This window comes from Notolepis coatsorum (assembly GCF_963971535.1).
Source record: "Notolepis coatsorum genome assembly, chromosome: 14".
Classification (NCBI taxonomy): domain Eukaryota; kingdom Metazoa; phylum Chordata; class Actinopteri; order Aulopiformes; family Paralepididae; genus Notolepis; species Notolepis coatsorum.
In genome coordinates, this window is record NC_140178.1 from 52163595 (window position 1) to 52186578 (window position 22984).

The 22984-nt window shown below is 41.8% G+C and overlaps 1 protein-coding gene across 2 annotated transcripts in view; it reads left to right on the forward strand.

Annotated features, from left to right (window-relative positions):
• The first annotated feature begins 1945 nt into the window (after positions 1-1945).
• Positions 1946-22984, forward strand: part of slc16a6b (solute carrier family 16 member 6b) — a 28301-nt gene continuing 7262 nt past the window's right edge. The window contains exons 1-5 of one of the 2 annotated variants that reach the window (XM_084328170.1): positions 1946-2009; positions 7801-8049; positions 18684-18827; positions 20254-20382; positions 21594-22466. In XM_084328170.1, the coding sequence (XP_084184296.1) occupies positions 7818-8049; positions 18684-18827; positions 20254-20382; positions 21594-22466 (1378 nt within the window). In that variant the 5' untranslated portion in view covers positions 1946-2009; positions 7801-7817. Of the gene's footprint in view, positions 2010-2057; positions 2512-7800; positions 8050-18683; positions 18828-20253; positions 20383-21593; positions 22467-22984 lie in introns of those variants that run through there. The other variant, XM_084328169.1, reaches the window with a different exon arrangement.

Here is a 22984-nt window from a genome sequence, read left to right on the forward strand (position 1 = left end):
CGCCGCCTATGCCTGTATCTCGTGGATGTATTCAAACGTGTCCTCTGTATATATTTTGTTTCTCTCAATGGACACTCCCGGGCTCTGTATATTTGAGGTGATTTTTGTTAAGCGGAGTGCGTTGCGGTGGCGATTGAATGGAACTCAGTTGACACAGATCTTTAGTCTCGTAGGCATATTTATTTCTCAGGCGGGGAGAGATGCGGTCGTGGTGCCGGCGGCGTGTACCTGTTCCGCAACAGTAAGTGACTTCCGGGGTAGGCCTGATTGGCCCCGACAGGCACGTGACGCGGCAAACTCAGGACGCGCAACGAGGCTGCTGAGAGCTGTCGCGCGGAAATAGGCTGTCTATTGCCATTCTCTAACACAAACTCTAACCTTAACCAGCTCCTTAACAGCGCCTAAACTTAACCGTTCTAACCTTAACAAACTCCGAAACAATGCCTAACCTTAACCTTAACCATGCCTAACCTTAACCATAGAAAGAATATTGCCATTCTCTAAGACAAACTCTAACCTTAACCAGCTCCTTAACAGCGCCTAAACTTAACCGTTCTAACCTTAACCAACTCCGAAACAATGCCTAACCTTAACCTTAACCTTAACCATGCCTAACCTTAACCGGCGAAAGAATACACGTTAAAAAAAAAATCACGTTAAAAAAAAAAGTTTTGATGGGATTCGAACTCACCAACAACGGACTGCATGATCGCAGGACCGCTGCTCTGCCAGGTGAGCTATAGCACCGAATGAGAGTCATGGCGTATTTGGACGGTTACGTAATTCCGTAACTCTGGCGCTCGGCTCCGCGGAGCTTGCCGCGCGGCAGAGAAAGTTGCGCGTCACGTGCCTTGTCGGGGCCAATCAGGCCTACCCCGGAAGTCACTTACTGTTGCGGAACAGTTACACGCGTGCCGGCGTGCCGCTATATATATCAACAACAATCAATAACAAATAATAGACCGGAACAGGAATGCAAAGGTAACATCAGTGACGTCACGTACTGGACATATAATTGGAGGGGGTTGTGTTAGGACATTTACAGGGGTCAGTTTAGAATTGCAGTCTCCCGTAGGTGTTTTTTGAGAGTGTTTTTGAAAGTGGGTAGTGATTCACATTCCTTTACAGCTTTGGGTAGGGCGTTCCACATTGATGTGGCATAATTGCTAAACGTGTTTAGTCCCTTGTTTGAGCCGAATCTGGGTTTAACATGATTTGTGGAGCTCTCTCTGGTGTTGTGATCATGGTATTCACTGACCTTTGGGAAGTATTTTGACATGTACATGGGTACCTTGGTCGTGTAGTGTATCTTGTAGACCAGGCCCATTGCAAGTTGCTGTACTCTGTCGTCTACTCTAAGCCATCCTAGGTTGTCAAAGTGGGCAGGGGTGAGGTGGGTTCTAGGAGTGGTCAAGCAGTAGTCTGACCAGTTTGTTTTGCGATGTTTGTAATTTTGTTTTTAGCGCATTTGAGGTGCTTTGGTACCATGAGGTGCAAGCATAGTTGTAGTACCCTTGAATGAGTGCTCCTGCCAGAGTCTTCAGGGTATTCTTGTTTACCAGTGAGGAGATCCGGTACAAGAATCGAGTTCGTTGGTTGACTTTTTTTATTACATTGGATGCCATTTTGTCACAGGAAAGATTTGCCTCTAGAATGGAACCCAGGTAGGTAATATCTTCTTTCCTTGTGACAATATTGTCACCACTGTAACTGAGAAGCCGTGGTCTTGCTGAGTTTGTTATTTGAACCGATATCGCCCTCTGTAGAACACAAATGAGTAAGGGCGCACATAATAATAATAATACATTTAACAATTTTAGCTTGTTTTTATCTTTAAAAGTTGTATTACTTTTAATCTTGTTTTATTTATTTAATCTGTAATTAGTCATCATTGGAAATGAGGGCAACGAAGGTCGATGATGATGACGATGTAAGGGCGGGGCCCCGAGAGCTCAGAGCGAGAGCAGCAATGTTACTACTTACTTACTACAACACGACAGTGGAATAATGTATGTTTATGTTTATAATATTTTTTTCTCTCACATCCACATACACGCAGTTTGACAATGGAAAAACAAGTACATGTTACACTGTTTGTGGTGTGTGCGTGTGAATGAGGGAGGGAGAGCGCCTCTCGGAGAGGTAGCCTCAAGCTACATCACGGCCTCAGAGGAAGGACCCTGCGCGCTCTGGAGGGTCTGCGCGCTCGCGTTTGAAAGAGCGGCTGGTATAAAGAGAAGCTGTCAAGATGGACAGGAAATGATTTATAAACGACAAAGATGCGGAGGAAAAGGCAAGAAGAGAAGAAATCACATTAGCTTTAGTACACACATTTGTCTGTATAGGAGCAGCGACGAACCGTTAGGATAAAGAAAAGCTGCTGTATATAACAATTACTCCAGACAGGGGACGTCGAAACGATAGCCTGGTAGAAAAAACATGATCTCAAGTCTTTATTAAACCAGTCGGCTATTTTTGACGTCCATCCTCTCGACTGAAGCGACTTAGTCGGTAAGTTATCTATGGTGTGAACTTTACGCCGGTTTCTTTTTCTTGTTGCTGAATATGCCTCGCGGATGCTGCCCGGTGCTGCTTGTCTACCTGTGACATAACACGGGATTTAATAGCACTAAGGAGGTTTACTTATACAAGTATTCGTTAAACATTACAACATAAATTCTCTAATGGACATTTTCTAAGATAACCTCCGTGGTTTTTAAGCGTAAATTTAGCTTAGAATAATCGTTTGTTAATAATAGCCACAGCCACATCTATAGTGCCTCTGCACAAGTGGGCTACCTAGGGCACATGAACACTATCGGGTTCGATACCGGGCTCATCCATACAAGCCTGGGAAATGCAAGACTTCACTGTACTGGCGCTTTCGATAAAAACGTTCACCAAATATTACGTTATAGCCAATAATAGTAGTATATTATTGCTAAAGGAACCGAACAGTGCACGGTCTGCTGTCTGCACTGCTGGGGTAGAAGCCCAAGACACGAGGAGGGTTGACATCATACTGCACTGCGGTGTGACCATGCAGTCTGGCCCAGACAGACCCTCCTCCAAGTTTCGTGGGCTTGGCAAGCTGCCTCTAGTATTATTGCATAATGTTTATGCGTCCCAATCGGTTACACTGACCTATAGCCTTGACTAACTTGACTTAAACCCTTTTGCTCTTTGGGGAGCATAGGTCATTCATGAAATCTCTCCAGCTGGTTCGGTGTTGGGCGATTTTCTCTGCTTCCTTCCATGATGTTATTTTTTCCTTGAGATCCGCCTCGACAGACCTTCTCCAGCTGTTTCTGGGTCTTCCTGGCTTTCTCTTCCCCTGTGGGTTCCAGTCCTATAGCCTAGGACTACTAAAACTACAGAAAGTCAAGTCAGAGATTAAAATGTATTGTCATCATAGATACAGTACAAGTACAGTACAAAGAAAATAAGTTGCATCTAACCAGAGTGCAAGACAGTGGAGTGCATTAACAATATACAAGTGATTAAATGTGACATATATAACAAGCTACTGAGTAATATAATGCTAAACTGAAGAACAGTACAAATATGTACAGTGATACAGGTATACATATACTATACTGGTGGCCAGTGGCATAAGAGTTTAAGGGACATATACAGATATACGTAGACTAGATACAGGGCTGGACTGGGACCAAAAATCTGCCCTGGCATTTTTGGCCCAGACCGGCCCACCATAATCGGTCGGACACCACCCGACAGTACACCATCCTTGCGGTCCCCTTAAATATGCGTACCTACTGTACTATTCCCCCAAACCACTACAAAGCTGGGTAGTATTAAGTGCCATGGACAAGTGTACCAGTGCAAGTGGACCAGTGTACTCACTCGCTCTTGGCTGAATCTTGTTTTGGGTGGTGATGTAAAAACACCTGCATCATAGCAGGCTCAGGATGGGCAAAGTAGTCTATAACCTGTTCCTCCCTGTCTCTCCTCCACAACCCGGCTTGACTAGACATAAGGAGAGAGAGATGATTACAATTAACTGGTACATTCAGTTCCAGAATTGTTGGAATTCCCTGACAAAGATGTGCAAAAATATTATAATATATTATGTATATATCCTTTAATCTACATTTATTTTTATTTAAATACTGGACTATCATAGTCCTATGATTTATTGTGGATTTTTACTTTTAATGTTTGTGTGTCTAGTTTTATGTCATGTATCGTAATTATTATGTATATATCCTTTAATCTACATTTATTTTGATTTAAATACTGGACTATCATAGTCCTATGATTTATTGTGGATTTTTACTTTTAATGTTTGTGTGTCTAGTTTTATGTCATGTCAAAAAAATGGAAAATAAAAAAAAAAATTTGCAAAAAGCTGTACAATTTAAACAATACCATACTGGTAATGAGCCAATTGTTGTTTATTCAATTAATGCATGGAGCTGTTCCATCTTATTTAATTTGATACTAACTACTCAGTTCATACAGATTTCAAGTATTCAAATATCAATGATGAATATTGCATAAGGTTTACACAGTTAATAGATCACCTTCTTGTTTTATATTCATGTTCAGAGAGGAGTAATAGTTAGATCTTTGTATGTGATTTATATGGCAATTAAATCAATGGTGTGCTTGTTTGTTTGGGGAGTTTGACATACAGTTAATGTGCCTATCACGTGAAGGTGCATGATCAATGGACAGGACAAAAACAATTTGTGTAGGTGGAGACTAGAGCTACCACAGAAAGTAATAAGTTATAAGAGTAAGTAATCCATACCATATATATACTAATAGTTACCTTATTACCATACTTGGCTGAAAATAAACGTTGCTGCCTGTTGTGAATGTGTTTTTTCCTGTAGGCTAATACATAATTAAGTAGGCATACATTTTTGCAGTTGAGCAAAAATTAGCAGTTGAGTAGGCTATATGTGCTGTGTTTTTATGTCTTCCATTGAGGACTTGGAAATAAGTGTTTTAATGAATGCTTTTAGGTGATATCCTCAGGAATACAAACTGGTCAAGATCATTTGTTTTTATGATATGTTTTTAATTTCCAAATACAAATCTAATCAAATAAAAAAAGCAGTTTTTGCAGGTGTTGTATATTATACAGCCTTTTCATGCATCTTTATCAAGGGAACCCTTTCCTAATGATTTTTTAAATAATATTATGATGATACGATATGGACCTAGTAGTTGGGTCATCTATATGGCACTTCGTTTCTCAATGGATTTGTCATCTAGGAGGGTTAATAAACAAATTTAGCCGGGGTGTATTTTTTAAAAAGGCGGGGGAAATTTGTGAGAGACCAAAATCCAAAATGGCTGCCGTGGAAATAAACTTTTTAATGGTTTGACCTACAATGATGCACAATACATGGTACCAGCCCCCTCTCAGTCATGTACCAGCCAGCCCCCTCTTAGTCATGTACCAGCCCCCTCTCAGTCATGTACCACCAGCCAGCCCCCTCTCACTCATGTACCAGCCCCCTCTCAGTCATGTACCAGCCAGCCCCCTCTCAGTCATGTACCAGCCTCCTCTCAGTCATGTATACCATTACCAGCCCCCTCTCAGTCCTGTATACCAGCCCCCTCTCAGTCATGTACCAGCCCCCTCTCAGTCCTGTATACCAGCCCCCTCAGTCATGTACCAGCCCCATCTCAGTCATGTATACCAGCCCCCTCTCAGTCATGTACCAGCCCCCTCTCAGTCATGTACCAGCCAGCCCCCTCTCAGTCATGTACCAGCCAGCCCCCTCTCAGTCATGTACCAGACAGCCCCCTCTCAGTCATGTACCAGCCCCCTCTCAGTCATGTACCAGCCAGCCCCCTCTCAGTCATGTACCAGCCAGCCCCCTCTCAGTCATGTACCAGCCTCTCAGTCATGTATACCAGCCCCCTCTCAGTCATTTACCAGCCCCCTCTCAGTCATCTACCAGCCCCCTCTTAGTCATGTACCAGCCCCCTCTCAGTCATCTACCAGCCCCCTCTTAGTCATGTACCACAGCCCCATCTCAGTCATGTACCAGCCCCCCTCTCAGTCATGTACCTGCACGACTGGCGGGGGGTGCTTAGTAAGAGATGTGATTGGGCCAGCCCAGTGTCAGTCAGTACCAATGGGCCGCTGTCCCAGCCTAGTAGTGGGCTGGTCGTTGACCAAACTTAAAAAAAGAAAAAAAGTATAGTATATATTTTTATAGATAATTTTTTTTCTTTATCAAATCATAACGTCCCAAAGATACGTCGGCCCACCGGGCATGCCAGATGGCCAGTCCAGGCCTGCATAGATATAATATACTGTATACAGGTATGTATATACTCATGGTAGTAACATCTGTGTACAGTAGCAGCGTTATTGCCTAGCTATACCATTCTGTTACACATGTACAAATGGGCTTTTTGCTCAGCTCAGTCATAGATACACAGTGTTACTTAGATACCACTCCTGTTGCTTTCCCCCACTGAGCCACAATGTGAATTCACCTCCTTGTCCGTTTCTTATCAATGGTTCTGGTTATGTTCCTGTTATTATATCATCGGCTTGGCTCATCTGATAACTTGAGAGACAGGTACAGAGACGGGGTGGGGGTGACGGCCTAGACATAAGGGGTGTGGTCTACTCCAGATGAGGTAAACAGGAGGGCGGGGCTTATAAATGTTATGCAGGTCTTGTTTTGCTTGTCTGTGCATGTTTTCTCTCTAGCCCACATTTCCCCCTATGACCTACATACTGACTGTTGACTGATGGAGTCAAAGAACGAGACAGAGGCTTGATTCTTGTTTGCACATAGACTATCTTAAAGCTCTTTAAAAGGAAGGGCACGGACGACAAAGATTAGATTAGATTCAAATTCATTGTCATTGTACATCACAAGTACAGTACAACGAAAATAAGTTGGCATCTAATCAGAGTGCAAATGTATCAGTAAAGTGCAACAGCAATATCCAAAGTACAGGTGATTAAACGAGTATATATAAATGAGTAGCCTACTACTGAGTAATAATGCTAATCAGATGTATGTACAGCGTACAGAGTATTTTTATACAAAGACATCACACTCACACTGGCAGTGAGTATAGCTGCACAGTGGCATTTTGTTGACATGATAATGAAGATTCCAAGGTGTTTGTGTCTTTCGGGCGGAGCAGCATCATCTCTGGTTCTTCTGTGGTTCTTCACTCACACCTGTCGTCCACACCCTCACAAGAAATTAACAAATGTAAACATCAACATGGGATCTGCAGGTGTGATCCAGTGGTGCCTCTTGCTGCTATATCAAAACCTTGAGCTGGTAACTCTCAGCAGTATCAGGGATGTCATCTAGTTATTACAGTATATGGATGATGGGAACTGGCAGTCTATTACACCATGATATCACAGTTACATTTGCCAACAGAAAAAAAGAAAGATTAGCCTATGGTAAATTACAGTAAAGCCATAATTTAATAATATGATAACAGTTATGTGTCCTTTACATAGTTATGGTTGCTGCTCAACTAATATCAATCAATCTATCAGCTGTGACCAGCAGCTCTATAGGTCACTTGGTTAATTGGTTGATAAAGACCACCTAGCGGCCACAGGCTTTGACTTAGGAGGTTTGCATGGAGGTCAAGTGTGTGTGTTCGTGCTATTCAATTAAAAGGGGGCATGGCAACAGTGGCCTATCGCAAAAAGGTTGCAGCTATTGCACATTTTGTGCTTATTTATTTATTGCTGTGTACTAAATAACCAAAAAACACCCATACACACTATGCTAAAGTTACCCTTCCCCATTATCTTCCCCCATCCCGTTCCAGGTGACCTGGTTCCAGCCATGAGGGGGTCCAAGTCAGGCAGCTGCATGGGCCCTTGTGTCTACCCGGCAGTGCCCGATGGGGGCTGGGGTTGGGCGGTGGCCCTGGCCTTCTTCCTGGTGGAGGTGTGCACCTACGGCACCATCAAAAGCCTGGGCATCTTCCTCCACGACCTGATGAGGGACTTCGGGGAGATCAATAGCCGCGTCTCCTGGGTCATCTCCATCTGTGTCTTCGTCCTCACCTTCACTGGTCAGTCATCGCAGGGCGATGTTTATAACTATTCTGAAACCCAGCTCACAAACAGCTCACCTGGCTGCTCAGACATGCTCAGGATTGTGGGTGTGTTTGTTTGTTTGTTTGTTTGTTTGTTTGTTTGTTTATTAAATATCACAATAATATATGTACTTTTACGGTGAAATGCTTGGTTCTGTATGAGCCCCTGCTGAGAGTGTGCTTCATACAGTAAAAAAGTAAGTAAGAAAGTAAGTAAGTAAAAAGTAAGTAAAAAAAAAAAAAAGTAAGTAAAGAGGAATATACAATAATTATATACATATACATATACATATATACAATATACAGTACAATATACAATCTAAAGTAGTACAAATTAGTAAACAGTGAGGTACAATGCAGAAAATGAATGTAGTGCAAATCTCTTTAATAATAGATAAATATAATGTAGTGTTGAAGTGTCTAAAGTGAGTGTTAAGGTGAATGTTTGTTTAAAAGTGAGTATGTGGATGTGTGTGCAATCAGTGTAGATGATGGGTTCTTACATGGAGTCATTGAGCATCCTGATGGCCCGAGGATAGAAGCTCCTTCTGAGTCTCTCTTTACTGGCCATGAGACTCCGGTTGCGCTTGCCTGACCGCAACAGTTCAAAGAGTGATCAAATCACACTGAGCAATGGCTTGAGTAGCCAAATTAGCTGTTTTTGTGCTGGGTTTTAGAATAGTTATTAGTCTAAATTAAATTTAAAAAGAAAATTCACCAAGTTCCCTGGTCATTATTCCCTGGAATAAAAACATTGCAGCGGTTTATTTTACCTTTATTTATTTTACTTTTATTTTACCAGGTAGTCACTTGATCAAAGATCTCTTTTTCTAGCAAGAACACGCCAACATTATGGGAAATGAGCTAACTGTCTTCTCCAGAGTCAGACAAGATAGATACCAATTTCCTCTCTGTGCATTCAGTAGTAAGCTTATCGACTGCAAGCTAGCCTAGTTTAGCACAAATTAATGGTAGCGGATAGCACTTTGCCAAAAACACCTCTTCCGGAGTTTAAGCTAGGCCAGTGGTCCGTATCCACTTCCATTCATTTGTGCTAAGCTAGGCTAGCTTACAGCCAGATAGCTTCCTACCAAACACACTGAAATTGGTATCTTATCATCTTGTCTGATTCTGGAGAAGACTAAGTGAATTCCCCATAATGTTGGTGTGTTCCTTTAAGAGCTCTTTCAACCTCCAGGACAGACACACCCATCACACGTGGTGCCGCCATGTGCACACACAATCTGACCTCAGGCCAGCTAAGGAAATCCTCCCTCGGACGTCCTTGTCCCCGAAAAACAACCGAATCTGCTCACTCACAAACGAGATCTGCTCAGTCAGTAAGGCCATCCATTGATCTGCCACTGACACGCATAGTCCAGGCAACCAAAAAGGATGCTGGCCATCAGCAAGAACATGTATTGTCCCGACTCCCCCCACTAGACTGCCGGCTGCAGCCGGTTGTGTGAAACAGCTGAGTTGGTTGACGAGGAGGAAACCAGTTTGTTTGGATAAACTGATAAGAATTTGACCTTTTGACTGTAAAGAAGGCAGTGTTGGGGGTCATCGAGTTCCAGAAACTATTTGAAAACCAAACTACTCTTCAGCGCCAACTGTTAACTACAGACCATGTCAACAGAATGCTTCCTTAATTAATTTAGTAAAGAAATTTGTCTAATCAATCAATTGGTAACACTTTATAATAACACTCAGTTATAAGACCTTTATAAGGTATTTGTAGATAATGAACTAATCATGAACAAATCATTTTGTGTTTTATTTTTTTAATTATTTTTTAAACAAACATATAGACAAACATGACAACACACGATAAGATATACAAGCATTATTAACAGTGCACATCCAATGAAATCACCATATAGTTAAATGTCTTATACAGGATATACCCCCAATACCTGCTATCTAATACCCTACACCAGTGGTTCCCAACCTTTTTCCCCCCAGGGACCCCCAAACATCTCTGATAAAATTCGCGGACCCCCTCCTAATAAGATACCATAAAATACATTTTTATTTTTTTTCATTTTAATAACAAACTGCTTATACACAGGCATATGCATCACAATTAGACCCACTATGCTTCTTTGACTTGTGCCTTCAATCAACAAATCTCATCTTGCACCATATGCATTTCAAAATGTTTGGCCAATATTCAAATGCTGTATTCATCCTCTCAAATCAGGCCCTAATGGTGAACGGTTTGCATTTATGGAACAAATCAATGCAACAAATTAAACTAAATATGAGACAGGAAATTACAATCAGTAGCAGAGAGAATCTGTCCTAGCTGGGTTTAATACTTTTTTTTTGTCATTTTAATAACAAACTGCTTATACACAGGCATATGCATCACAATTAGACCCACTATGCTTCTTTAACTTGTGCCTTCAATAAACTAATCTCATCTTGCACCATATGCATTTCAAAATGTTTGGCCAATATTCAAATCCTGTATTCATCCTCTCAAATCAGTCCCTAATGGTGAACGGTTTGCATTTATGGAACAAATCAATGCAACAAATTAAACTAAATATGAGACAGGAAATTCCAATCAGTAGCAGAGAGAATCTGTCCTAGCTGGGTTTAATACCTTTTTTTTGTCATTTTAATAACAAACTGCTTATACACAGGCATATGCATCATAATTAGACCCACTATGCTTCTTTGACTTGTGCCTTCAATCAACAAATCTAATCTTGCACCATATGTATTTCAAAATTTTGGCCAATATTCAAATCCTGTATTCATCCTCTCAAATCAGGCCCTAATGGTGAACGGTTTGCATTTATGTTGAATGAAGTAAGAATCCACTGCAGTAAAAATATCCTCACCTCGAGTGGTGGTAGTAAGGTTGACTGACATGAGAATGTCCTGCTTCAGATCCTCATTTTCGATATATTGCACATAAACGATGAGCACAGCCTCGTCTGCGACAGTTGTAGTTTCATCAAGTTGTATGGCAAATGGACCCTTTCTAAGCTTTTCTGACAGCTGCTGCTCGCAATCACTTGACATCTTATCAATTCGGTCTTTCACTACATTGTTCGAGAGTGGTACTGATTTTAGTTTATCCGCCACCTGTGGGCCGCACAGTTTCTAAACCATTTTGATGCAGGCTGGTTTGATGAGCTGCTCGCCAATATTGTGCGGTTTCTTTGCTTTTGCAATTAAAAGCGAACACTCAAAGGAGGCTTCGGTAGCCTTCTGTAAATCACTGCCACCCCTGCTCCACGCTACTCTAACATCAACAGGCTTGTTTGCCTTGAGAGACTGTTCTTTCCTCCGAAAAAAGTCCGGATCCTTCCCAACGGTTTCTGGGTGCTTAGACGCCTGATGTCTCTTCAGCTTGCTGGGCTTCAGGCTCGAGTTTGCCAACTTTTCTCCACAAATCACACACTCAGGTCGTTTGTCTGGTCCCTCAGTGAAGCCCATGGTGATGTAATTTTCGCGATTGCTGTAGGTCCTAACTTTTTTTGCAGATGAGCTGCCGTCATCTCCTTTTCGTTTGTCACACATTTTCGCCTCTGGCGGCTGACTGCAGACGAGCCGAGAAAGTTAACTAGCGTGCTAGGCTAGCTACAGAAAGTGATACAGTCAACTGATTCGCGTTTTAGCGGCTACCCGGTAGCCTACTGTTAACGTTCAAAAATCATGTCTAGATGTTTATTTATTTATCTTTATTTTTTATTGTAGTGGAGAGACTATTCATGCTTCTGATGATACAAATATGCTAATTAAATATTTCTATAAAAAAAAAAAAAAAAAAAAAAGACCTCAAATCATCTGTGGTCTGGCGGACCCCCTGCGCCCCCTGGCGGACCCCCAGGGGGTCCGCGGACCCCAGGTTGGGAATCACTGCCCTACACACATATGCTCTAGCTCGTACCCCCCCCTCCCGGACCCCCCATTGGATAATCCATCCATTATACCTCGCTCCTAACCAGACACTACCATTATATGCTAGCTTTTATTATCTCCACCACTTCTAAACACATTGTCATTTTGGATTCATTGAGACCCAAAATTCTAGCTGTAGATATTTCTTGATAAATCACATCGAGATATGTAATAATCCAGACCTTTCGGCAAATTTTTTCCGGTTGGAACCATCGTGATGCTATCAGCTTTTTAGCCACTGTGATACCCGATAAAACCAATCTCTTTAGCTGTGGATTTACTGCATACTCAAAAACATCATTCAGCAGTAGTACAGAGGGGTGTACAGGTATATTCAGAGTTAAGAGATTTGATAATTGCTGGGTCACCTCTTTCCAGAATATTTTAACTGGTGGGCAGTCCCAGTACATGTGCATAAATGTCCCCTCGTCCCCATTTGTACATAAGGAGCATTTGGAGTTGTTTAAGACCCATTTTTTCAGTATTAAAGGAGTCAAGTATGTCCTGTGAATATAGTTAAGATTTATTTGTTGATGGTCCGGGTTCCTTGATGTAAATCGAATATTTGCCCAGGCTTCTTGCCAATCAAAATCGCTTTCCAGGTCTGGTATATCCCTCCTCCAGACGGAGTCTAGGTGGAGGGTTTCATATGAGGACGTTAGTAATTGATGATAAAAATCTGAAACAAAACCTCTCGATGTCTCTCTTTCATAGAAGAATTTGTGGTATCTGGTGTTCAATTGGTATCTTTAATGGAACACTGTGAGACTTCAAACTTAACAATAACTGTGTAAAAAAAAAAGTGTGGACTCGGTGAGATTAAATTTTTTGCGTATTTCTTCATAGCTACAGAAACCCTGTTTGTTAAAAACATCACCTAATGAGTGTATGCCTTGCTTTTCCCATATAGGGAATCTTATAGGTCATTTTCCAATCAAGAGTGCATTGTTATTGAATAAGGGAGTATGATTATGCCATTTATTTGGATTAGAATGTTTTTTTTGTGTTTCACGCCATATCCGGATCGCATGAGTAATTATGGGGCCAAATTTCCGTTTGCATTGCTTAATTGATAATTTAGTGTATGCTATGTCCTTCAGTCTATGTGGGGCTACTATATTTTCTTCTAATTTTCTCCAGGATACTAATGCTTGGGGATCAAACCATGTTGTCAATGGTCTTAAAGTGTACACCTTAAAATAGTGGAAAAAATCTGGAAATGCCATACCACCGTCTGCTTTGTTTCTCTGTGCGGTGGATCTTTTTATACGTGGTGGTTTGTTATTCCAAATAAATTTGTATGTGGAGGAGTGTAATTTTTTCCAGTAACCCTCTGGAGGGGGTAACGGTAGCATTGAGCTGAAGAAGTTGATTCTAGGTAGTACGTCCATCTTAACTATTGATATCCGTGCCTGTACTGAGTTTTTAAGTTTTGACCACCTATCAAGGTCGTCTTTGATTTTGTTTTGGATTTTTATGTAATTGTGCTTCACCGTTTGTCTTATGGTGGGGAATATTTCCACTCCCAAGCATCTAAAGTGTTTTACCATAGGTATCTCTACCTCTAACAAATCATTTATATACATTCGTAAATTATTATTAAAACATTTATAACTATTTGTATAACATTTACAAATTTGTTCTACATTATTTATAACTCATTATCAACATTGTTTGTACTTGATTTGTTCATCATTAAATAATGTTGTTTAATGTGTAGTAACACATTTGTAGATGCTTTGAAAAATGGATATGAAAAAACAACTATACTGTACCTCCATTTATTTGTTCATGTTCAACAAATGATTTGTTAAGACATTCATAAAACATCTATAAATCATTTGCAGATGCTATTGTGTGCCCTAATCTAAAGTGAAGCCTATTCATCATTAACAAATGTCTAATAGTTTGTTTATTTGTGGACTTTTATGAATACACACGAAGCAATTACCAGACTTGTCTTTTCATGTTTAACAAATGATTTGTTAAGACATTCATAAAACCTCTATAAATAATTTGCAGGTGCTATTGTGTGCCCTAATCTGAAGTGAAGCCTATTCATCATTAACAAATGTCTAATACAGTTAATTATTTGTTTACTTTTTCATCACCCTATAGTATATACATGTATAGTATATGTATCGGCACCTATACAGCCTGAAAATACAAATAATTATTACCCTTGTGTCATCATCACATACATACATATAGGCCTACTGAGCACACATTAGGAACAAAGACACAATTCAAATGTAATGTTAGCGCCCACCACATCAAGTACGTCTACACAACATTAGGGTTGGGCATCGTTTGGATTTGAACGATTCCGGTTACGATTCCGATTCTCCCTTTCGATTCCTGTTCTAAACGATTCTCGATTCCGATTCTTTGAGGTGCAGGTCAAAACAGGTCACAGCTTATTTCGCAGGAGATATTATTTTCTTTTGAAAAATATTTAAAAAAATGTCATACTATTCACATTGTCAGTTGACTTGATACAGTTTAATTTTCTGTACTGTAACTAGGGTATTAATTAACAAAGTAAATTTATTTTATTTTTTAGAATAGAAATGCAAGCATGTTACTTCCGGTTCCAGAACCGGAAGTTAGGTGCCCAACCCTACACAACATACAGTATAAGAGTTGTAGGTCGGAAATGATGGAATAGATTTACCAACAAAAAATGTGTTTAGCCTTCTCATACCTTAAAAGTGTGGGGCAGCACAAATAACTTGGCTCTGCTAATGTATCGTGCTTCCATTCAACAGACGGCAACACACATCGAAGTCAAGTATGTCTCGCGTGATACTTCCTCTACATACTCTGTCAATACCTGGCCAGGGTACTCCTGGTCCTGGGTCCTAGTGCCCCCAGGGTATAGTCGTTTTTTTCATATCCATTTTTCAAAGCATCTACAAATGTGTTACTACTATACAACATTATTTAATGATGAACAATTCAAGTACAAACAATGTTGATAATGAGTTATAAATAATGTAGAACTAATTTGTAAATGTTATACAAATATAGTTATAAATGATTTAATAATAATTTACGAATGTATATAAATGATTTGTTCATGATTAGTTCATTATCTACAAATACCTTATAAAGGTCTTATAACTGAGTGTTATTATAAAGTGTTACCAGTCTGGGTAATTGATAAATCTGTACAATTGCATTTCTCACATGCAGTCATGCAGAGGGACCTCGTTAAAGGGATAGTTCTGGTTTTTGGAACTGTATCTCTTATTTCCTATACTTACCAATGATGATGTTGATGGGTAAAGTTCATCCAGCATTCCCTGCTATTCCTTCTACTAGCTCCGGCTAGTTAGCCACAAACCAATGCAAAGTCAATGGGGTTAAGTCTGTACAAGCTGACTGAAGCTAGCTGACATGTAGTGCTTACCAAACATGTGCTTACAATTTTTCTTCAGGATACAACTCATTCAACATGGGAAAAGAAACATTCAATAAAAAGATTGAAACAGGCTAATTGACTAATAATGTATTTGTTGGACTTAGATCAAACCAAGCGATGGATGGACTCAGAGGATTTATTTATTTATTTATTTCAGATCCCCATTAGTCACTGCCTCAGTAGCAACTATTCTTCCTGGGGTCTGTATACAAACATATAACAATTAAACAAGAATAATCAATAAAACAACATAAAAACAAAACAAATATCAATAAAACACCAATAAAATATACAAACAATTATAGAACATTAAACCAATCAAAATCAGACATAAAAACAAATATGTATGCAAAATCTTCTAATATAGAACAATAACAAATATACAAACATATAGAACAAATCAAATATCAATAAAACAAATATCAATAAAACAACAAACGGAGACATCTCAGAGAAAACTAAAACGTGCTCAAAAACAGCATGACATCCCATACACTAATACTCTAATACTCCTCATAACCACTAGACAAAGACATTCCAAATCAACACATAACCCAACACAAGAACCCATTCATTAGACACAGATTAGACCCAACCAAAACAGCTAGTGATGCACGATATATCGGCCGCCGATATAATATCCGTCTTTTTACACATCGGTATCGGGCCGATATCAAGATAGGGCCGATATGGGCCGATATAAAAAAAAAAGTTTATTATTATTTTTTTTTAATCTTATTTTTTTCTTTTTACATGTTTTGGCCTTAAATAGTTTCAAAATATCATTTCTGAAAATAAGTTACAAAAGTAAAAAAAGAAAAAAAAATGCGTTTTGGAAATAGCTCTTTATTTGATTATCATAAAAAAGTGTTTTCTTTTTTTGATCCACTTTTTCTCCCATTTTCTATTTTTTCTCCCATCCCAATTTCGTATCATCCAATTCAACCCTCCCCTGTCTCGAACGCTGTTTCTTGCCTCCCACAAGCCGGCTGCAATGTGGACGAAGCCATACATAGCACGAGTCCCCTCCGATACTCGAGGTAGCAGCCGTCGCATCTTTTCACCTGCGCGGCGCGATCTTTCAGCGTCAGGGGTCTGTGCTTTTGGAGGGGCGCCGCCCCCATCGCTTCTTGATTCTACTGCGCAGGCGCACCAACCGACCTGTAGGAGTCGCTGTCCACAACGTCCGATCCCCACCCCTCAGTTTTCCCTCCCCCTAATACTGCCAATTGTATTAGTACGGACGACCAGCCAAACTGAAAACAATGTGGAGAGCTGGGCTCGAACCCAGCGTCTCCAGCATTGGTGGTGAGTGCCTTGCCCACTGTTAGATAAGTGTTTTCTATACAGAGATATCGACATCGGTAAATATCGGTATCGGCCAGAACAGCAATATTAATATCGGTTATTGGTATCGGCCACAATTTTCACATCGGTGCATCACTAATTACAGCCCCTCTTAGTCTCCTCTTGAAACCCACCTTACTGGTAATTGAAACCAAATACTGTGGAAGTCTATTCCAGTAGGACATTGCCCTGTACAATACAGTTTTCTTTAAGGCTTCAGTTCTGGGTCTCGGCAGGGCGAACCGACCCTTCAAGGCTTGTCTAGTGCCATAGCCATGACCATCATTAATAAGCACCAGCTGCAAAAAGAGGCACACAGGTTTATGTAAAGTATAAATATTTCTCATAAACAAAATAAGACTACACACTAGTCTCTCATTGACTCTCATCCATGACAGTTCCTTGTGCATTTTTTCCACACTGTTTCTAATTGAGCTATGCAATGCAAGTCTTGCAGCTCTATTTTGAGTAAGCTGTATTTTATTTAGGTCTTGTTTAGATGTATTTGACCAGATTGCTGGACAGTAGTCCAGATGTGACAAGACTAGTGATTGTATGACTTGCTTGGTAGCTGTGTCAGTTAAAAAATAGGCATTCCGTCTAATAATTTAAATACTTCTGCTCATTTTTGTTACAATATTGTTAATGTGAGTTGACCAAGAGAGTGTTTCATCTATTATAACTCCAAGCAATCTGGCCTCCTTAACTTGTTCAATGTCTGCACCCTGCAAAGAAATATTTAATCTGTGTTTCTCTCTGAGCATGCTTTGAACAAATAATTAGACATTTTGTTTTGGATGCATTTAGTTTCAGCTTATTTACCGTGACCCATTCAGAAATCTGTATTAACTCACTTTGAAGAAGACTGCTGAGGTCTTTGGCATTGCTTGCTGAAGCATATATTGTAGTGTCTGCATAAATGGAACTGCTTGCATTTTTTAAACTATGTGGCATATCATTTACAAATATTGAATATAATAATGGTCCAAGGCAACTTTCTTGAGGAATGCCACATTGTAGCGTTTTAACGCTTGATAAAGTTCCATTAAACAGGACACATTGTTGTCTCATGAATAAGTAACTTTTCATCCAGTTAGTAGCTGAGTGTTTGAAACCATAATCAATCACCTAGTTTTGTAAGCAGCAGTTCATGATCAATGAGATCAAAAGCTGCGCTAAAATCTAACTACTGTACCAACTAATAATTTACAGTAAATATTTCTTAGCCAATCATCAGCCAATTGTGTGCTGTGCATGTTGAATAGCCAGGTTTATAAGCATGTTGAAAGTCAGAATTTATGTTATTAAGGGAGAAGTCATTTTGAATTTGTTTAAATGCAATTCTTTCCATAAGTATACCTAAAACAGGTAAAATACTGATTGGCCTACTATTTGGTCCAGTGAAGGATTCTTTTCTATTTTTTGGTAGAAGAGTGACCTTAGCTACCTTCCATATTTGCGGATAAATTCCTTCCTTAAGACTAATATATTTGAATATATGACTAATCGGACCAGCAATACTTCCAGCTGATAGCTTCAAAAGTCTACTGTCCAGATTGTCGTGACCAGAGGGCTTGTCACATTTTAATTCAGACAATAGCTTTTCAATTTCTGAAAGATTTCTGACCAAAAATTCAAATTCACATTCTTTGTCCTTCATGATCTGACTTTTTATAATTGAGTCTGATAAGTTACCATTTACAGGTGGCATGTTGTTTCTTATAGTATTTACTTTATTTGTGAAATAGTTAGGCAGCGTGTGTCCCATAGGGCTGGGCAATTAATCCAATTTTATTTTCAAATTGTCTTCCAGCTATTATGAAAACAAGATAATCCACTTTTAGCCAGGTCATGTTTTCATAGCCCTAGTGTCTGGTGAGTGAAATGTCTTGGTGACACAAGTCCCTCCTCTTCCCTCCAGCTCCTTTATCCACGGTGCTGAGTAACCGCTTCGGCTACCGGCCCGTGGTGATGACCGGGGGCTTCCTCATCAGCCTGGGCACCATCTCCTCCGCCTTCGTCAACTCCATCAATGAGATGTACATCACTATTGGCATAGTCTCAGGTACCTATCACACTAACGCATACAGACACGTACAGCTTTACAGACGTTCATATACATAAATACACACACACAGCCCACCACGACTTGCTAATTTGCTTGCAATTTTTCTCTGCCTGTTTTACTTGTTTGTTTGTTCTTTTGTCGGTCGGTGGGCTGAGCGACGTCAATTCGATGTCAGTGTAACATGCGATGAAGAGAATTGTTTTTGCTTTTATGTGTGACAGCTTGCACAGTCATGAATGAACATGGGGACCCCTAGCAGTGCCATGATTGACCTCTGTTTCTTCCAGAACTGGCCTATGTGCTGCTAAACATCATGTAATAATGTAAACTCCACTATCTCATGCATTTAGGATGGACTGACTGGAAATGACCAAGCAGGAAAAACTGGAGCAGAAAGAAATTTCCCTTTCAGCTCCAGATTGACAGAACAGAAAATGGCTGTTGAGAAACATTTGACCCGACAAATAATGTCTATTCAGGAGACATTCCATTTCAGATGAGCATTGGAGGGGAAAGTGGCAATACAGGGGACACAGTATTATGTCTGTCCCCGCGTTTGACGTCATCCATTAAAGGAACACTCCAACATTATGGGAAATGCACATACCATCTTCTCCAGAATCAAGACAAGAAGATGGATACGAATTTCCTTTCTGTGCGTTCAGTAGAAAGCTATCTGGCTGCAAGCTAGCCTTTGAATGGAAATACGGACCAGCTAGCCTAGCTGTTGGGCCAAAAACACGTTTCTCAGAGTTTTAACCCTTTCACTGTCACACTACCAAATGGTTAACCCTTTCACTGCAACAATGCAGAATGTTAACCCTTTCACTGCTGCACGACAAATGATTAACCTTTTCACTACCACACTACAGGTTAACCCTTTACTATCACACTACAGAAACCGTCTGTAGTGTGATAGTAAAGGGTTAACCTGTAGTGTGGTAGTGAAAGGGTTAAGCTAGGCTAGTGGTCTGTACCCACTTCCATTCATTGTGCTGTGCTAGGCTAGTCTGCAGCCGGATACATTTCTACTGAACGCACAGAGAGGGAGTTAGTATCCATCTTCCTGTCTGGAGAAGCACATTTACCATAATGTGGGCATGTACCTTTACCTCTTCTTTCACAGAACAAATGCACTGCTAGCTCTCCCTCCCCAACAACCCCTTCCTCTCTGGAATTAACCCCACAACCCTTTCTCTTCTCTCCCCCCGTCTCTGTCTCTCTTCTTGTCTTTTTTTTACATACATTTGTCTTTTAGCAGGACACCGTAAACAAGGCAGAGTCAACTCCGCCGACCTCGCAACCTTTGACATTGAAGCGACCTGACATCTTGAACCTCTGTGAGCCTTGATCTTTGCCACCCCCACCCTCCCCCCTGTCTCCTGTCATGTCCCCTTTTAGTTTTCTATCATGTCTTTCACAGGCCTGGGCTACTGCCTCGCCTTCCTCCCCACCGTCACCATCCTCGCCCAGTACTTCTCCAGACGACGGGCGCTCGTCATCTCCATCGCCTCTTCTGGAGAGTCTTTCGCCATGTTCGCGTTCGCCCCAGGTGAGGCTATAGGAAGAAGTTTGGGCTCATTTATCTTTGAATAATGTAATTGGACTCAGTGGTAGCACTCAGCACCAAATAAATATGTAAAATGTGTATAATAAAATGTATTAAATAAAGCCCTAAGATAATGTTCTTGCGGCCCAAATGGAAGCACCATATTAGTTGTATTGCTCTCTCTGGGTTAGGGGCCTAACATAAATAACCCCACCTCCCTGTATCTTCCACCTCCTTCTGTATCTTCCACCTCCTTCTGTATCTTCCACATCCCTGTATCTCCACCTCCCTGTATCTTCCACCTCCTTGTATCTTCCACCTCTTTGTGTCTTCCACCTCCCTGTATCTTCCACCTCCCTGTATCTTCCACCCCCTGTATCTTCCACCTCTGTATCTTCCACCTCCCTGTATCTTCCACCCCCCTGTATCTTCCACCCCCTGTATCTTCCACCTCCCCGTATCTTCCACCCCCCTGTATCTTCCACCTCTCTGTATCTTCCACCCCCTGTATCTTCCACCTCCCTGTATCTTCCACCCCCTGTATCTTCCATCTCCCTGTATCTTCCACCCCCTGTATCTTCCACCTCCCTGTATCTTCCACCTCTCTGTATCTTCCACCCCCTGTATCTTCCACCCCCTGTATCTTCCACCTCTCTGTATCTTCCACCTCTGTATCTTCCACCTCTTTGTGTCTTCCACCTCCCTGTATCTTCCACCCCATGTATCTTCCACCTCTTTGTGTCTTCCACCTCCCTGTATCTTCCACCCCCTGTATCTTCCACCTCCCTGTATCTCCCACCCCCTGTATCTTCCACCTCTTTGTGTCTTCCACCTCCCTGTATCTTCCACCTCTGTATCTTCCACCTCTTTGTGTCTTCCACCTCCCTGTATCTTCCACCCCCTGTATCTTCCACCTCTTTGTGTCTTCCACCTCCCTGTATCTTCCACCCCCTGTATCTTCCACCTCCCTGTATCTCCCACCCCCTGTATCTTCCACCTCTTTGCGTCTTCCACCTCCCTGTATCTTCCACCTCCCTGTATCTTCCACCCCCTGTATCTTCCACCTCTGTATCTTCCACCTCTTTGTGTCTTCCACCTCCCTGTATCTCCCACCCCCTGTATCTTCCACCTCTTTGTGTCTTCCACCTCCCTGTATCTTCCACCTCCCTGTATCTTCCACCCCCTGTATCTTCCACCTCTTTGTGTCTTCCCAGCCTTCACTGCACTGAAGAAACGAATAGGTTGGCGCTACTGCCTAGTCATCATTGGCATCCTGCAGACCTCTGTGATTGGCTGCGGGGCCCTCCTTCGCCCAATCATCATCGAGCCAAAGACTGAGATGGCAGAAGATGAATCCAAGAAGCAGTCACCCTCTTCCAAAAAGCTGCAGACTGTTTACGAGCAGGAGAACGAGATAACCAGGACCTCCATCAGCTCAGGGGGTTCCCTCGGGTCTGGGGACTCGGGCGTCACCTCTCTCTCCGCCTCCAGCACAGACCTCCGGGCCACGGGCACGGGTGCGGCCGCAGAGGCCCTGGTGGAGCGAGAGAAGCAGCTGGAGGCTGGGGGGAAGGAGGCTGAGGATTCCACTCTACAGCCCAACAAACCCAAACTCCTGGACTTCACCGTGCTCAAAGACGGCGCCTTCATCTTCTACTCGCTCTTCGGGTTGTTCGCCACACTGGGCTTCTTTGCCCCACAGCTCTACATCATCGAGCTCAGCAAGAGCCGGGGCGTGGATCCCGACACGGCCCCCTACATGCTGTCCGTCATGGCGGTGGCCGAGGTGTGCGGCCGCCTGTCCATCGGGGTGGTGTTGAACAGGGTCTGCTGCAGGAAGACCCGGGTGCTGCTGGTGTGTGTGGTTCTCCTGTGCCTGGTGCTGGTGGCCTTCACGCTGGTGTGGGAGTTCTGGGGCCTGGCGGTCTGCTGCGCCTCCTACGGCTTCTTCATGGGCACGGTGGGATCCACGCACATCCCGCTGCTGGCGGAGGACGAGGTGGTGGGCATCCAGAGGATGGCGTCGTCCGTCGGCGTCTACGTGTTCATCCAGAGCTTCGCCGGCCTGGCCGGACCACCACTGGGAGGTAAGGGATCGTCTCTCTGCTCCCACAGCGCCTTTCTGGACTGTAGATCATTAGGTTGTAACAGTGTTTTCATGGAGTTTTAGAAGGATAAAAAAAGAAAACAATTAAGTTTCAAGTGAATGGACCTGTCTTAATCATACCTCTTTGCCAGTCCTTCAGATACCATTATAGGCGTCTGTAACTAGGGATGGCACGATACCACTTTTTCATGTCCGATACCAATATCACAGCCTTGACTATCTGCCGATACCGATACCCATCCGTCATCCGATACTGTTTCCCCCGCTCTTAACACTTTCTCTGCCACGCTTATATCCATCAATGTTTGATCACTGCCACCAGTCTAAGCCTATGGATATGTTTACCTTCTTTGCAGGGCTATAACTTTTTTAATTGTATTGCTAAATTGACATTACTATGGCCCATTCAACATCGATTATCTATCGTTCAGGATGTAGGAACGTTTTCCTTTTTCATTCACACATTCATACAAAAATACCGTCTAGAATATAAATATG